This window comes from Pongo abelii, chromosome X (assembly GCF_028885655.2).
Source record: "Pongo abelii isolate AG06213 chromosome X, NHGRI_mPonAbe1-v2.0_pri, whole genome shotgun sequence".
Lineage (NCBI taxonomy): Eukaryota > Metazoa > Chordata > Mammalia > Primates > Hominidae > Pongo > Pongo abelii.
In genome coordinates this window covers 157,282,694-157,301,175 of record NC_072008.2, presented here as the reverse complement: position 1 = coordinate 157,301,175, position 18,482 = coordinate 157,282,694, and the positions used below count along the sequence as shown (strand labels likewise).

Below are 18,482 nucleotides of genomic sequence, written 5' to 3'. Positions count from 1 at the left end.
TGAGGCAGGCAGATTGCTTGAGCTCAGAAGTTTGAGACCAGCTTGGGCAACATAGTGAGACCCCATCTCTACAAAAAATACAAAAAAGTTAGGCATGGTGGCATGTGCCTGTGTTCCTAGCTACTTGGGAGGCTGAGGTGGGAAGATCACTTGAACCCAGGAGGTTGAGGCTGCAGGAGCCATGATTGCACCACTGCAATCCAACCTGGGTGACAGAGCCAGACCCTGTCTCAAAAAAAAAAAAAGTTGATATATGTTGTTCACCTAAATTTTCCAGATTTATCACATTTTCTGTATATGTATGTGTTCTTCCCACCCCACGTGCGTGTGTGTGTGTAGGAATTTCCTGAACCATTTCAGAATTAGTTGCAAACATTAGATCCATTACCTTTTTTTCTTTCTTTTTTCTTTTTTTTCTTTCTTTCTTTTTTCTTTTTTTTTTTTGAGATAGGGTCTCCCTCTGGCACCCAGGATGGAGTGCAATGGCATTGTCCAGGCTCAGTGCTGCCTCAACCTCTCAGGCTCAAGTGATCCCCCCAGCCTCAGCCTCCAAAGTAGCTGGGAGTACAAGCATGTGCCTCCATGCCCAGCTAATTTTTTTTTTTTTTCGAGATGGAGTCTTACTCTGTTGCCCAGGCTTGAGTGCAGTAGTATGATCATAGCTCACTGAAGCTTCAACCTCCTGAGCTCAAGTGATCCTCCTGCCCTAGCCTCCCAAGTAGCTGGGACTACAGGCATGCACCATCACACCCAGCTAGTTTTTTTTTTATTCTTAGTAGAGATGAGGTCTCACTATGTGGCCTTGGCTGGTCTTGAACTCCTGGGCTCAAGGAGTCCTCCCACCTCAGCCTCTCAAAGTGCTGGGGTTATAGGCATGAGATACCATACCTGGTCTCCCAACCCCAGGCTAATTTTTAAATTTTTGTTGTTGTTGTTGTGGTTGTTGAGATGGAGTCTCCCTATGTTACCCAGGCTGGTCTTGAACTCCTGGGCTCAAGCAGTTCTCCCGCTTCAGCCTCCCAAAGTGCTGGGATTACAGGCATGAGCTACTGTACCAAGCCTATACCTATTACCTCTTGATACTTCAGTATGCGGTTTCTAAAAACAAGGATACTCTCCTTCTGACTATAGTATTTCCATCAAGACCAGAAATTGACAGTGATCAGTATTATCATCTATCTGGTCTACAGACCTAATTTAACTTTGTTGATTGTCCCAATAATGGCCTTTATAGGTTCAGGATCCAATCCAAGATCACCTGTTGGATTTAGCTGTTATAATTTCCCTAATCTCAAGGATTGCAGGCTCTCACTACTTTCTTGTTCAGTGCTGCTTTTGCCTCATGGGTTTTGTTCATTTTATGATTTACAGTGGAAAGGCGGGTCTGTCTGATCCCAGTTATTCTCTCATAGCAAGAAGCAAAAGTCTACCTTAGAATTTTGGAAGCTAGGTTATTAAGTGCCATAACTTTTATTTACTGGTATATTATATGCTTTATTTCCATAAAATATTGCTCTTTTCCTACTTTGAGCTTTGGATCTTGAATTTTATCTTATATTAATATCATATCTGTTTCCTTCCTGTTAGTGTTTGCCTGGTATATATTTCTTCATTCTCTACATTTTTTTGCCATTTTGTTTTAAATGTACATTTTATCAATAGCGTATAGTTAGATATCTTTTAATCTCATTTGTCTTTTAATGGGAGATTTAGCCTATTTACACCCCCCCCCTTTTTTTTTTTTTTTTTTTTTTTTTTACTGATATGATTATACGTATTCCTATGTTAAAGTTCATGTTTTCTGCTGGGCGTGGTGGCTCATACCTGTAGTCCCAACACTTTGGAAGGCCAAGGCGGGAGGATTGCTTGAGACTAGGAGTTGGAGACCAGCCTAGGCAACATAGTGAGACCCCATCTCTACAAAAAAAAACCCAAAAAGTTTGTTTTCTATTTAACATAGTTCTTTTTTTTTTTTTTTTACCTCTGGTGACTTTTGTTGGGTTGACTGAGTTTTGGTTGTTGCTATTGTCCTTTTATTTTTTCCCCTTAAATGGGTTTTGAGGTTGTATATCCTATATCTCTTCATTTAGCAGTTGTCCCTAATTGGTTTTGCTGTAAGAAATTGATTTTTTAAAATAAGTTTTATTTTTGAACAGTTAGATATACAGAAAAATTGCAAAGCTAGGACAGAGTTCCCATATGCTTCATATCCAGTTTTCCCTATTAACATTTTATATTAGCATGATGCATTTGTCACAGTTAATGAACCAATATAGATATACTATTATTAACTAAAGTCTATACTTTATTCAGATTTTCTCAGTTTTTATCTAAAGCCCTCTTCTGTTCCAGAATCCAATCCAGGATCCAATCTAATCCATGTGACTGTCAGTCCTTATGTCTTCTTAAGCTTCTCAGACTATGCCGGTTTCTCAAACTCTTTGGTTTTAATGACCTTGGTGATTTTGAAGATTGGTCAGGTATTTTATACAGCACCCCCTAGTCAGGATTTATTTGATGTTTTTCTCATGATTAGACTGGAGTTACGGGGTTTTGAAAGAAAGACCACAGAGGCAAAGTGCCATGCGCATCACATCCTGTCACATTATATCAAGGGAACATACTGTCAACAGGACTCATCATTGTACATGTTGACCTTGGTCACCTGGCTTAGGTAGTGTTTGTCAGGTTTCTCCTCTGTAAAGAGTAAAGTTTTTCTATTTCCCCTTTATCATACTGTAATCTTTGGAAGGAAGTTACTATGTGTGGCTAATACGTAGGGAGTGGTGAATTGTGCTTCACCGCCATGAGAGACAGATAGCTACAGAAATGAATTTGCATTATTCTGTTTGTCTATTCTCTCTCTTTTGTTTATTTATGTAATCACTTGTTCATTCAGCATGGACTCGTGGATACTTATGTTATACTTGGGGTTATAACCCAATACTACTTTATTTTGTTCTTCAAATTGTTCCAGCTATATCCGCCCTGAAAAAAGTCTTTAAAAATTTATTCCAGCCATAGCCACTGAGAGCTCTTTCAGTTGGTTCCCGTGCCCCTTTGACAGATACCAAGTGATGTGATTTTTAAAAATACTTGCAGGCCGGATGCAGTGGCTCACGCCTGTAATCCCAGCACTTTGGGAGGCCAAGGTGGGCGGCACTAGAAATCAGGAGTTCGAGACCAGCCTGGCCAACATAGTGAAACCCTGTCTCTACTAAAAATACAAAAATCAGCCAAGTGTGGTGGCGGGCGCCTGTAATCCCAGCTACTCAGGAGGCTGAGACAGGAGAATTGCTTGAATCTGGGTGGCGGAGGTTGCAGTGAGCCAAGATTGTGCCATTGCACTCTAGCCTGGCTGACAAGAAAAAAACTCCGTCTCAAAAAAATAATAATAATAATACTTTCTTACTTCCTGGCACCTCAAGATGCTTCAAGATTCAAGCTCATCTTACATATTTTCTGTCCCAGTCAAATCAGCCAAGGAGCCCTGGTTCCCTTTTTGGAGACTAGGATTAGAGACAAAGACCTGGGTGCTAGATGTGCTCATTGCTACGGAGTGTTGTTGCTTCCAGCCCCTCTCAGTTGACAGAGCAAGGGAATATATGTCTTTATACTAACCCATATATATACTCATGGCTATAAATATTTCTCTATATAGCTATCTGTATATAGTCACGTGCTACATGGTGATATTTTGGTTGACAGGCCACATATACGATGTTGGGCTCATAAGATTATAATACTTTATTTTTACTGTGCCTTTTCTGTGTTTAGATACACAAATACCATGGTGTTATAGTTGCCTACAGTATTCAGTACAGTCACATGCTGTACAGGTTTGTAGGCTAGGAGAAATAGGCTCTACCATACAGCCTAGGTGTGTAGTAGGCTACACCATCTAGATTTGTGTAAGGACACCCTATGATGTTTGCATAACGAAATGGTAAAAGTGTAACAAACACATCTCAGAACGTATCCTCGTTGCTAAGCAACACATGACTATGTTAATATTAAGCTAGGCCGGGTGCAGTGGCTCACACCTGTAATCCCAGCACTTTGGGAGGCCAAGGCGGGCAGATCACCTGAAGTTGGGAGTTCGAGACCAGCCTGACCAACATGGAAAAACCCCATCTCTACCAAAAATACAAAATTAGCTGGGCGTGGTGGCGGATGCCTGTAATCCCAGCTACTTGGGGGGCTGAGGCAGGAGAATCGCTTGAACCTGGTGAGCTGAGATTGCGCTATTGCACTCCAGCCTTGGCAACAAGAGCGAAACTCCATCTCAGAAAAAAAGAAAATTAAGCTAAATATGATTTCATACTTAGCTTAAAGTCTCCTACTCTAATCCATTTTTATATGGGTCATTTTAGCCTGCCCCTCTTATCTGTAACCTCTCTCTCTGATAGTGAGAAACCTGGCTCCCACCATCCCCTATCCATTTAGTTAGGTCAATTCCAGGATGCATGCATGATGGTTTGCTTGAGAACTGATAAGCTATACACCCTTATGACAAACTACGTGCCCATCTAGAGGAAACAGTAGCTATCAAGTTCAGTAGGACGCTAGGTTGGGCAGATGGGTCCACTTGTGAGGACAAATTCTGTTGTGAAAAACTTCTCCCCAGAGCTTTTTCAGTTATGTGTGATTAGCCAGAGCCTCTAGTCTAGGTGGGGTACTGGGCATCGGAGAGAAGGTACCCTGGATTGACAAAATATAGAGTAGCCTTTGTGAGACCTGGGGTGGGGTGGGGTGGAAGAACTTGGCCCCTCATCAGTGGAGCTGTGGGCTCCAACGACCCCTCTTACTTCTCTATGGAGAAGGTTTTCTGTGAGATAGTACTTCATGTTCGAAACACCTGAGCCTTCAACATTCTAGTGGACTGAAACTTGGGGTTTTGTTTTGTTTTTATTTTTTAATTTTTATTTTTGGTGGGGATAGATAGGTTGTTTGAGGAAGGCTATCAGCTCAGTATATCTTTGGGTGGCTTTGACAGATTTCCCTTTTGTGGAGTTACATTCATGACACTGTCTAAAGGGCCATGACCATTTCAGGAGAGAATTTCAGTATTATTTTGTTTCATACAAAGACAGTTAAATTTTAAAATCTTTGTTTTGTTATCATTGCTTTTTACAGACAGGGCCTCACTCTGTCGCCCATGCTAGAGAGCAATACACACTCACTGTAACCTCAAACTCCTAGCCTCCAGCGATCCTCCTTCCTCAGCCTTCCAAGCAATTGGGACTACAGGCGTGCACCACCATGCCTGGCTAATAAAAATAATTTTTAACATTTATTTTTAATTGACAAATAATCTTTGTATATATTTATAGGGTACAATGTGATGTTTTGGTCTGTGTATGCATTGTAGTAAGATTCATTCAAGCTAATTAACATATCCATTATCTCACAAACTTATTTTGTTGTAGTGAGAATTGTAAAAGTCTATTAGCAATTTTAAAATATACAATACATGATTATTAATTGTGGTTACCACGCAGTGCAGTAGGTTGCTAAAACAATTCCTCCTGTCTAACTGAAACTTTGTATTCTTTAATCAACACTTTCCCTTCCCCCATACCTCTCCCTCCCCTCAGCCTCTGGTTAGCTACCTTCCTACTATTTCTGTCAGATCAACTTTTTTAGATTCCACATCTAAGTGACATCATACAATATTTGTATTTCTGTGCGTGGCTTATTTCACTTAGCATAATGTCCTTCAGTTCCATCCACATTGTCATGAATGACAGAATTTCCTTTTTAAAGGATGTATAGTACTCCATTTATATATGTACCACATTTTCTTTATCCATTCATTTGTTGATGGACACTTAGGTTGCTTCCATACCTTTGATAGTGTAAGTAAAACCAAAATGAACATGGGAGTACAGATATCTCTTCAAAATAGTGATTTCAATTCCTTTGGATATTAATACATACACAGAACTGGGACTGATTTCTGAATAATATGATAATTTCATTTTTTGTTTTTTTGAGGAACCTCCAAACCATTCTCCAAAATGGCTATACTAATTTATATTCCTAACAACTTGTGCAAGTGTTCCCTTTTCTCCATATCCTCACCAACAAATATCATTTGTCTTCTTCATAACAGCCATTCTAACAGATGTAAGATGACATCACATTTTTGTTTGTGTTTGTTTTTGTTTTTGTTTTGTTTTGTTTTGAGATGGTGTCTTGCTCTGTCACCAGGCTGGAGTGCAGTGGCGTGATCTCAGCTCGCTGCAACCTCTGCATCTCTGCTTCGAGAGATTCTCCTGCCTCAGCCTCCCGAGTAGCTGAGACTACAGGCGCATGCCACCGCACCCAGCTAATTTTTGTATTTTTAGTAGAGACGGGGTTTCACCATGTTGGCCAGGATGGTCTCAATCTCTTGACCTCGTGATCTGCCTGCCTCGGCCTCCCAAAGTGCTGGGATTACAAGCATGAGCCACTGTGCCCAGCCCACATTTTGGTTTTAATTTGTGTTTCCCTGATGATTAGAGATATTGAGCATTTTTTCATAAACCCGTTGGCCATTTGTATCTCTTCTTTTGAGAAGCTCCTTTGCCTTTGCCCATTTTTAACTGGGTTATTTGTTTTCTTGCTATTGAGTTGAGTTCCTTATATATTTTGGATATTAACCCCTTTTCAGATGTATGGTTTGCAAATATTTTCTCCTAAACCATGGGTTGTCTTTTTACTCTGTTGTTTCCTTTGCCGTGTGGAAACTTTTTAGTTTTATTCAGTCTCATTTGTCTACTTTCACTTTTGTTGCCTGTGCTTTTGGCGTCTTATCTAGGAAATGGTTGCCTAGACTAATGTTGTGCAACTTTTTCCCTGTGTTTTTTTCTAGTAGCTTTGCAGTTTCAGGTCTTGCATTTAAGTCTTTTATTCATTTTGAGTTAATTTTTGTATATGGTATGAGATAGGGGTCCAGTTTCATTCTTCCACATGTAGATATCCAGTTTCTCTACATCATTTACTGAAGAAACTGTCCTTGTTGGAGATCAATTAACTGTAAATATTTGAGTTTATTTTGGTGCTTTCTATCCTGTTCCATTAGTTCATGTGTCTGTTTTTATGCCAGTACCATGCTGTTTTGATTACAATAGCTTTATAATATATTTTGAAATCAAGAAGTGTGATGCCTCCAGTTTTGTGCATTTTGCTCAAGATTGCTTTGGCTATTGGGGGTCATTTCTGGTTCCATACAAATTTTAGGATTTTTTTTTTCCATTTCTGTGAAAAATGACATTGGAATTTTGATAAAAATTACATTGTATCTGTAGATCACTTTGGTCAGTATAGACATTTTAACAGTATTCTTCTAATACATGAACATGGGATATATTTTCATTTGTGTTTTTAATTTTTCATCATTGTTTTATGGTTTTCAAGGTACAGGTTAGGAGGTACGGGTCTTTTACCTCCTTGGTTAAGTTTGCTACTCAGTATTTTATTTTTTGATGTTATTATAAATGGGATTGTTTTCTTTTTTTCAGACAGTTCATTGTTCAAATATAGAAATGCTATTGATATTTGTATGTTGATTTTGTAACCTGCTACTTTACTAAATTTGTTTATCAGTTCTTATAGTTTTCTGGTGGAATCTTTTTTTTTTTTTTTTTTTGAGACAGAGTCTCGCCCTGTCACCCAGGCTGGAGTGCAGTGGCACGATCTCGGCTCACTGCAAGCACTGCCTCCTGGGTTCATGCCATTCTCCTGCCTCAGCCTCCTGAGCAGCTGGAACTACAGGTGCCCGCCACCATGCCCAGCTAATTTTTGTTTTTGTATTTTTAGTAGAGACGGGTTTTCACCGTGTTAGCCAGGATGGTCTCGATCTCCTGACCTCGTGATCCACCCGCCTCGGCCTCCCAAAGTGCTGGGATTACAGGCGTGAGCCACCACGCCCGGCCCTGGTGGAGTCTTTAGGTTTTTCTACACATAAGATCATGTCATTTGCAAACAGAGACAATTTACCTTCTTCCTTTCCTACAGAGAGGCCTTTTATTTCTTGTTCTTGCCTAACTGCTCTGGATATAACTTATTCTGTTGAATAGAAGTAGTGAGAGTGGGCATTGTTGTCTTGTTCCTGATCTTACAGGAAAAGCTTTTAACTCTTCACTATTGAATGAATCAAATGTTTTTTTGCTGCATCTATTGAGATGAATAGCTGGGGTTACAGGCATGCACCACCACACCCAGCTAATTTTTGTATTTTTTGGTAGAGACAGAGTTTCACCATGTTGGCCAGGCTGGTACCAAACTCCTGACCTCAAGTGATCTACCCACCTTGGCCTCCCACAGTGCTAGGATAACAGGCGTGAGCCACTGCACCTGGCCGTCTCAAGATATTTTTTAATTTTCCTTTTAATTTCTTCTTTGACCTGTTGATTGTTTAATTTCCACATATTTGTGAGTTTTCCAAGATTTCTCCTGTTGTTTATTTCTAGTTTCCGGCCATTTTGGTCAGAAAAGATACTTGATATGATTTCAGTCTTCTTAGATTTGTAAAGACTTGTTTTGTGGCCTAACATATGATCTATCCTGGAGAATGTTTCGTGTGCACTTGAGAAGAGTGTGTATTTTGTTGCTGTTGGTTGGAATGTTCTGTAAATATCTGTTAGGTTCATTTGGTCTAAAGTATAGTTCAAGTCCAATGTTTCCTTATTGATTTTCTGTCTAGATGATCTGTTCAATGTTGAAAGTAAGGTATTGAAGTGTTCTACTATTATTGCATTGCAGTCTCTCTCTCTCTTTAGATTTATTAATATTTGCTCTATATATTTAGGTGCTTCAATGTTGGGTGTGCATATATTTACAATTGTTATACTTTCTTAATGAATTGACCCCTTTAGCATATAATGACCTTCTTTGTCTCTTTTTACAGTTTTTGACTTTAAAAGTCTATTTTTTTTTTTTTTTTTTACTTTTATTTTCAGCTCAGGGATACATGTGCAGGTTTGTTATATAGGTAAACTTGTATCATGGGGGTTTGTTGTACAGATTACTTCCTCACCTAGGTAATAAGCCTAGCACCCATTGGTTATTTTTCGTGATCCTCTCCCTCCTCCCACCCTCCACTCTCCAATAGGCCCCAGTGTGTGTTGTTCCCCTCTATGTGTTCATGTGTTCTCATCATTTAGTCCCACTTATAAGTGAGAACATGTGGTACTTGGTTTTCTGTTCCTATAGTAGTTTGCTAACAATACTGGCCTCTATTTTGTCTGATACAAGTATGGCTACCACCACTCACTTTTGGTTTCTATTTGCATGGAATACCTTTTGTTATTCCTTCACTTTCTAAAGGGAAATGACCATTTCTAGAGGATATTTCATTATTACTTTGTTTTATGCAAAGATAGTTTAATTTTTTTTTTTTTTTAATTTTTAGGATCTGGGGACTTTGATGATTTTAACCTGAAGGATGCAGTGAAAGAAACTTCCTCAGTAAAGCGTGAGTAGTAAATCAAATAAACTATTAAAAACAAACAATAGTGATTAATGTGTATCATCCACTCAGAATATATACGCAAGAAAAACAATATATTTTACTTGATCAGATGAAATATGGATAGTGCCCGGGCATGGTGGCTCACGCCTGTAATCCCAGCAATTTGGGAGGCCAAGGTGGGAGGATCACTTGAGGTCAGGAGTTCGAGACCAGCCTGGCCAACATGGTGAAACCCCATCTCTACTAAAAATACAAAAATTAGCTGGGTGTGGTGGTGCATGCCTATAATACCAGCTACTCGGGAGGCTGAGGCAGGAGAATTGCTTGAACCCGGGAGGTGGAGGTTGCAGTGAGCCAAGATCGCACCATTGCACTCCAGCTTGGGTGATGAAGCAAGATCTCCGTCTCAAAAAAAAAAAGAAAAGAAAAGAAAAGAAATGGTTATATTATTTAAAATAAAATTTGAATATTTAAATCCTTTGTTAAGAATACCTAACAATGTGTGATAACTGATATATCATTTTCTGTAGCTCAAGTCATAGCCCCTACTGGTGTGACATATCAGCAGTGGCCTCCAAGGGCTGTCTTCCTTAACTCAGAAAAGAAGGCACTTTGAAGTGAATAAAAGATTTGTTTCTCCTTTTAGATTGATTTTATAATGGCTTTTTTTTTTTTTTTTGACACAGGATCTTACTCTATTGCCCAAGCTGGAGTACAGTGGCACCATCTTAGCTTTACTGTAGCCATAAACTCCTAGGCTCAAGTGACCCTTCCATCCCAGCCTTCCAAGTAGCTGGAACTATAGGTGTGTGCTACCACACCTGGCTAATTTTTAAATTTTTTTCTGGAGACAGAATCTCACTGTTTTGTCCAAGCTGGTCTTGAACTCCTGGCCTTAAGTGATTCTCCCATTTTGCCCTCCCAAAATACTGAGATTATGAGCATTAGCCACCACACCTAGTCATGGCTTTTCTTAAAATGGAGTCTGTGTAGTTTCTCAAATGCTAAGCTTTGTTATCAATTTTCCTTTTTTTTTTTCATTTTTTAGCTTTATTTATTTGTTTATTTATTTATTTTGGAGACAGAGTCTCGCTCTGTCACCCAGGCTGGAGTGCAGTGGCGCAGTCTCGGCTCACTGCAACCTCCCCCTCCTAGGTTCAAGCAATTCTCCTGCCTCAGCCTCCCAAGTAGCTGGGACTACAGGTGCATACCACCACGCCCAACTAATTTTTTGTATTTTAGTAGAGGGGATTTCACCGTGTTGCCCAGGCTGGTCTCAAACTCCTGAGCTCAGGCAATCCGCCCGCCTCAGCCTCCCAAAGTGCTGAGATTACAGGTGTGAGCCACCACGCCTCGCCTCCTTAAACCATTCTTTTAAAAAATGATAACTGCTTATAAAGTAAAGCCAAGGTTTCCCTTGACCCTTCTCCCTTCCAACTGACGTGAGAACTACTGTAGCCAGTTTGGGGCATGTTGATCCCGATTAGTTTTCAATGCTGTTAGATGCATCTATAGATAGAAACTGTTTGGTGTTTTTTTTGTTTTTTTTAATGTTAACAGGTGTGAGGCTCTTTCATTTAATGTGTATTGAAGTCCTTAGAGAACATGTCTATGTTGGTTTTTTCCAGCTGCCTTAGGAATGTACCACAAACTGGATGGCTTAAAACAACAGAACTTTATTCTCTCACAGTTCTGGATGCTAGAAGTTCTATATCAAGGTGTTGATTGGGCCACATTCTCTCTGAAGGGTCTAGGGAAGAATCTTTCCTTGACTTTCCCCACTTCTGGTGGCTCTAGGTGTTCCTTGGTTTGTGGTTGCATCACTCCAATCTCTGCCTCTGTTGTCACGTGGTGTTCCCCTTTCTGTGTCTCTCTCCTTTCTCTTACAAAGATGCTTGTTAGTGGGTTTAAGGCCCACCTGGATAATCCAGGATGATCTCCTCTTGAGATCTTTCACTTAATTACATCTGCAGAGATCCTTTTTCCAAATAAGGAAATATATATTTATAGATATATAATATATATACGCATACATATATGTGCGCATATATATACACACACATCCCTTATTCGTTTTAACCACTGCACGGTATACCATAGTATGCATTCAGTAAATGTCTGAACGCCAGCTGTGTATCAGTTACTGTTTTAGGCTTTGGGGCTACAGCCATGAACAAATCACACATAAACCTGTGCCTTGTGGAGCCAGCGTTCCAGTAGTGTGGATTTGGCCATGACCCGTATTGCCATTTCCTTACTGGCAGACACGTGGTTTATTTCCGTTTTATGCAATTACAAATAGGGCTACAGTGGACATTCTTGTCCATGTCCTTTGTGCCTAAGTGCAGTGTGACTGCTAGGATGAAAGATGTGTGTTTTTTATATTATAAAAAACTCTGCCAAATTGTTTTCCAAAGTGGATTTGCCATTATGCACTGTCACTGATGTTGTTATAATAGTACCTGTTTTCCCAGACCCACGCCAACGCTGAATTTTATCAATAAAAATATTTTACCAATATGATGGACAAAATAATATCTCATTGCCTATTATGCATTCCCCTGATTGGAGTCAAATGGAGCATCATATATTTACTGACTATTTGCATTTGCCTCTTTGGTAAATTGTTCACATTCTTCCCCCATTTTTCTGCCAGATTGCTTGCCTTTTAAAAATGGGTTTATTAAGATCTCTTTGTATTATATATTGAGTTGAGAAAGTCAAAGGCTTTGGAGTCAGACTTCTTGGGTCTAAACTCTACCTCTGCCACTTCTGAACTGTCACCTTGGGTAAGTCACCTGACTTGTCTGCACCTCAGTTTCCTTATCTCTTACATGAAGATAATAAGAAGCCCTACCTCCTAGGATCACTGTAAGGATGACATGGGAGGAGCCATGTGAAGCACTCAGCACGTGAGTGCTCAGTAAGCATTAGCCTTACTGTTGTTCTTTGACTGACTTGATTGGAAGGACTGACTGTGGCTGGGCCTGTGGTGTAAGAGTCAAGCAGACCTAAATCGAGTGACAAACTCAACACAGTTCCTGACAAAATCCCAGTTGGATTTTTTGCAGAAGTGGATAAGCGGACCCTAAAATTCATATGGAAATTCAAAGGACTCAGAATAGCCAAACAATCTTGAAAAACAAGAAAACGATGGAGAACTTATCAATTGTAGCACTGACTATAGACCTACAGTAATCAAGATAGTAGGCTACTGGCTAGAGATCAATGGAATAGAACTGAGAGTCTAGAAATAAACCCTTAGATCTATGGTCAGTTGATTTTTGACAAAGACGCCAAGACCTATTCAAAGTGAAAAGAACAGTCAATCTTCAACAAACAGTGCTTAGGACCATAGGATATCTACATGCAAAAGAATGAAGTTGGACCGTTACCTCACACCATACACAAAAATTAACTCCAAATTGATCATAAACCTAGAAGTATAAGTCTCTTAGAAGTTAATTTTTGTGTACAGTGTGAGGTGAGCGGTTTGGGCGTTCTCAGGTCTTTCCTGGATATTCATGCTGTCCTCTGCATGCAGGTGGCCTCTTAGATCCCCAGGAAAATAAATACACTTAATTTATTAGCAATGATGGTTTTAATGAAATCATTTAACATCTCCAAAACAAACAGGACCAAAACAAACTTGGTCCTGTTTGTTTTGGAGATTAGTGGACTTTCAATAAATTTGAATATAAGTAGACTTTCAGTAAATTTGTCAACTTCTTGATGGGAACTTTTTAAATCTCAGCATATCATACCTCCAATCGACAGGGACTTTTTAATATATAAAATCCCTTTTTGAGTCTTGTGCTGGCCCATCTGATCTTCCTCATCAGCACCCATCAGCCAGTGTGTCTGGGAACCCCTAGAACCACCTGTATGTGATGTACGTGTTTGAATGACAGCCCACAAGACCACATCATGCTGCCACCCTTTTTTCTATCTTAGCTTATGTTTCTCGTAACTGAGGTTTCAAAGAGATAGGCCTCTCCACCTCACCTTGGTCCAGATACTTATCTTGCAGAGAATGTTCTTCTCTGCACGTTGTGCATTCTTCTGCTTGTTTTAAAAACCCCTGAACCACTTAGGCCAGAGATTGTATCGTAAATGACCTTTATTTATTTATTCACCAATGTTTTTTGAGTGCCGGCTTGCTGCTAGGTGCTAGGCCTAACAATGTGGAAGAGGTCACTGCCCTTATGAATTGTTTTCTCTGGAAGGAGACATACAGTACCTAAAATATTTTCAGATATTGCTGAGTACTCTCAACCAAATTCAAGAGGGTGATGGGATAGCAACGGCCCAAGATTAGGGGCAGCTACTTTAAATTAAGTGGTGAAGGCATCTCTGAGGAGAGGTAATGTACAAGGAAGTGAGGAAGGAGTCTTCGAGGCCAAGAGATCAGCTGTAAGAATTCTGAGTCAGAGAAGAGCCAGGCTTACTCTGTGGCCCGGAAGGCAGCCTGTGTGGCTGGAGTTTGGAGAATGTTGGAGAAAAGGCAGAGAAGTTGTCAGGGGACAGATCATGCAGGATCTTACTAGTATATTCACAAGGTTGCACAACCATCACTACAGTCTGTTTTAGAACACTTTTATCACTTCAAAAAGAAACATTGTATCCTTTACCTGTCACTTCCCAATCCCCCAATTCTTCTTGTTTCCACCCCTCACCCCCAAGCAACCACTAATCTCTTTCTGTCTCCATGGACTTCCCTATTCTGAATATTTCATATCAATGGAATCATTCAATATGTGGACTTTATGTTTGGCTGCTTTCACTTAGTGTAATGTTTTCAAGGCTCATCCATGTTGCTTTCAGAGTCCTCCACCACTCTCACCATCTCTTCCTTTCTCTGTGTGTGTGTAATCATCTCATGGGGGAACACACTTCTGATTCTGCCAAATAAAGCTTCTTATGAATGTCCCCATTCCCTGGGAATACCATGGGCCCTGTATTAGTCCATTTGTGCTGCCATAACAAAATGCCTTTGACTAGATACTTTATAAATAACAGAAATATATTGCTCACAGCTCTGGAGGCTGGGAAGTCCAAGATCAAAGTGCTGGCATATTCAGTGTCTGGTGAGGGCTGCTCTGTGCTTCATAAATGGTGCCTTCTAGCTGTGTTCTCACATGGCAGAAGGGGCAAAAGGGCTGCCTCAAGCCTCTTTTATCAGGGCACTAATCCCATTTGTGAGGACGGTGTCCTTTGTGACCTAATCACCTCCCCAAAGTCCTCACCTTTTAATACCATCAGGATGGGGGTTAAGTTTCAACATGAATTTGGGGCTGGGTGGGGGGGACATATACATTCAGACCAAGCAGTTACCATTATTAAGCCACACCTGGGGGAACCCACCCTGTTTTGTTTACTGTTTTGGTTCAGCACAATATTACAGAGAATCACTCCTGGTCAGAGTGCCATATTGTGGGAAGCATTTGCTGAGCAGCTAAGAATTTTTTCTGAGTTTGTCATTTTGAGAAAGGCTTCACAGAAATGGGTCTCTTTATTTTAGGAGCTAAGTGTTTTTGATGAAGTTGACCTACTATTCTTAGTCCTTGATAAGTAGACTCTTCTCATCTCAATTACGAATAAGAAACCCCATTTAAAGACTTACAACACGAAAATCTGTAGTTAATAGTTTCTAAAAATGTGCATAAATTGAAGCTCTTGTTCTACATCAATGCAAGCTTGGGCTCTGACAGAACAACTGATTCCACATGCATGTAGGGACTGCTGTCTCTTGAATGGCACCTGCAGATCTTCAGAGAAACGAGACGTTTCCAGAACTGGAATTGCAGGGCACAACTGCACAAGTAATCAAGACTGTGTGGAACTATGTGGTACCGTAATTAAGACTGTGTGGTACTGGCATCACATAGGTCAATGGAACAGAATTGAGAGTCTGAAAATAAACCTTTATATTTATGGTCAGTTAATTTTCTTTAAGACAGATAAACAAATACTTTTACACAAGAGTTGTTTGAGTCATGCAAAATTTAAGCTAATATTTACATAAGTGGCAATTGCTTTTCTGGAACTTGTTCAAATAATGGTTTCAGTAATTCCTCTTTTTTACCTGTCTATATCATAATATAATTATACATAAACTCATTTAGACAAGTTGTACTCTTGCATTTTACTGGTACAACATCAAATGGAAATTAGAGACAAAATTATCTCTAAACTGATGATGAGATAGATTAAATATATACATACATACACACACATAATGACTACAGGTTATCACATGTGGTTCTCTTACCGTAAATATCCATTCACTGGGGTGTGGTCTTCACAGTGAGGTATGAGTTAGGGTACCCAAAATCTTCCTAAGGAGTAGTGTACAAACATTATCATTTTAAGGGAAAGACTTCCCATATTCTCAACTAAAACAGAACTGCAATAACCCCCTTGCTATGGTTTGGAAGTTTTTCCCCTCCAAAATTCATGTTGAAATTTAATTCCCAATGTGGCAGTATTGACAGGCAAGGTCTTCTTCTTCTTCTTCTTCTTCCTCCTCTTCCTCTTCCTCTTCCTCCTCCTCCTCTTCCTCCTCCTCCTCTTCCTCCTCCTCCTCTTCCTCCTCCTCCTCTTCCTCCTCCTCCTCTTCCTCCTCCTCCTTCTTCTTTCTTCTTCTTCCTTCTTCTTCCTTCTTCTTCCTTCTTCTTCCTCTTCTTCTTCCTCCTCTTCCTCCTCCTCTTCCTCCTCCTTTCTTTCTTCTTCTTTCTTCTTCTTCTTATTCTGTCTTCTTTCTTCTCCTCCTCCTTCTCCTCCTTCTCCTCCTTCTCCTTCTTCTCCTTCTTCTCCTTCTCCTCCTTCTTCTTTCTTCTTCTTCTTCTTTTCTTCTTCTTCTTCCTTTCTTCTTCTTCTTTCTTCTTCTTTCTTCTTTCTTCTTTCTTCTTCTTCTTTCTTCTTTCTTCTTCTCTTCCTCTTCCTCTTCTTCTTCTTCTTTCTTCTTCTTCTTCTTTCTTCTTCTTCATCTTCTTTTTTTTTTCTACAAATGAGACAGGGTCTCGCTATGTTGCCTAGGCTAGACTTGAACTCCTAGGCTCAAGTGGTCCTCCCACCTCAGCCTCCTGAGTAAGAGGTGATTGGGTCATGAGGGTTCTGCCCTCATGAATGAATTAACCCATTCATGGATTAATAGGTGAATGGATTAGTAGGTTATCATGGGAGTGGGACTAGTGGCTTTATAAGAAGGGAAAGAGAGACCTGAGCTAGCAACCAGCCCCACTTGGCATTTGATGTCCTGTGCCACCTTGAGACTCTGCAGAGAGTCCCCACCTGCAAGAAGGCCCTCACTCACAAAATGCAGCACCTCAACCTTGGACTTCTCAGCCTCTATGACTGTAAGAAATAAGTTCCTCTTTTTTTATAAATCACCCAGTTTCAGCTGGGCGTGGTGGCTCACGCCTGTAATCCCAGCACTTTGGGAGGGTGAGGCAGGCAGATCACTTGGGGTCAGGAGTTTGAGACCAGCCTGGCCAACATGGTGGAACCCCATCTCTACTAAAAATACAAAAATTAGCTGGGCGTGGTGGCACATGTCTGTAATCCCAGCTACTTGGGAGGCTGAGGCAGGAGAATCACTTGAACCTGGGAGACGGAGTTTGCAGTGAGCCAAGATTGCACCACTGCACTCCAGCCTGAGCGACAGTGAGAGTCCGCCTCAAAAATAAATAAATAAATAAATAACCAACCAACCAACCAACCCAGTTTCAGGTATTCTGTTATAAGCAGCAGAAAAAAGACTAAGACATTGCGTTAGTCCATTCTCATGCTACTAATAAAGACGTACCTGAGACTGGGTACTTTATAAAGGAAAGAGTTAATTGACTCATAGTTCAGCATGGCTGTGGAGGCCTCAGGAAACTTACAATCATGGTGGAAGGAGAAGCAAACATGTCCTTCACATGGAAGCAGCAAGGAGAAGTGCAGAGTGAAGGGGGAGAAAAGCTCCTTATAAAACCATCCAATCTTGTGAGAACTCGCTATCACAAGAACAGCATGAGGGTAACCTCCCCAGTGATTCAATTACCTCCCACTGGGTCTCTCCCATGACACGTGGGGATTATGAGAACTACAATTCAAGATGAGATTTGGGTGAGAACACAGCCAAACCATATCAGACATCCTTCTTTAAAAAAATAATTTATTGAGGTAAAATCATACAATGTAAAATTAACCATTTTATTTTTAAAATTTATTGTGTATATTTGAGGTATATAACATGATATTATGAGATACATATACAACTTGGTAAATAGTTACTCTAGTGAAGCAAGTTAATATATCCATCATTTCACATAATTACCCATTTTTTTGTTTGACAAGAACAGCAATATTTCATTTAGCAAAAATTCCAAATACAATACAATGTTATTAGCTATAGTCCTCATGTTTTACATTGGATTGCTAGACTTTTCATCTTATATATCTGCTACTTTGTATCTTTTACCCTTCATTTAAAAGTGAGCAATTAAGTGGCATTTTAGGATATTCTTAATGTTGTACAACCACCTCCTCTATCCAGTTCCAAAACATTTCCATCACTTCACAGCAAAAATCCCTTACCTATCGAGCAGTTTCTCTCTGTTCTTTTATCCTCCCAACCCCAAATAACCACCAACCTACTTTCTGTATCTGTGAATTTATCCTGGATATTTTATATAAATGGAACTGGACAGCATGTAGCCTTTTGTGCCTGGCTTCTTTTGTGTAGCATAATGTTTTGGAGGCACTTCCATGTTGTAGTGTGTATAAGTACTTCATTCCTTTTTATGGCTAAGTAATACTCCATTGTGTAGACATACCACAATTTTGTTTATCCACTCATCAGTTGATGGACATTTGTTTGTTTCCACCTCTTAGCTTGTGAATAATGTTACTATGAACATACTATATACACGTACTTATTTGAATACCTATTAAATTCTTTTCAATATATACCTAGGAGTAGAATTTCTGGTTACTATGGTCATTCTGTTTAACTTTTTGAGGAATGGCCAAATTGTTT

At 39.9% G+C, this 18,482-nt stretch overlaps 1 protein-coding gene across 6 annotated transcripts in view; it reads left to right on the top strand.

Annotated features, from left to right (window-relative positions):
* CD99L2 (CD99 molecule like 2) overlaps positions 1 to 18,482 on the top strand; it is a 130,671-nt gene that overhangs the window by 57,430 nt on the left and 54,759 nt on the right. For all 6 annotated transcript variants that reach the window (XM_024240272.3, XM_024240271.3, XM_024240273.3 and 3 more), the window contains 1 exon segment: positions 9,398 to 9,460. In XM_024240272.3, the coding sequence (XP_024096040.1) occupies positions 9,398 to 9,460 (63 nt within the window).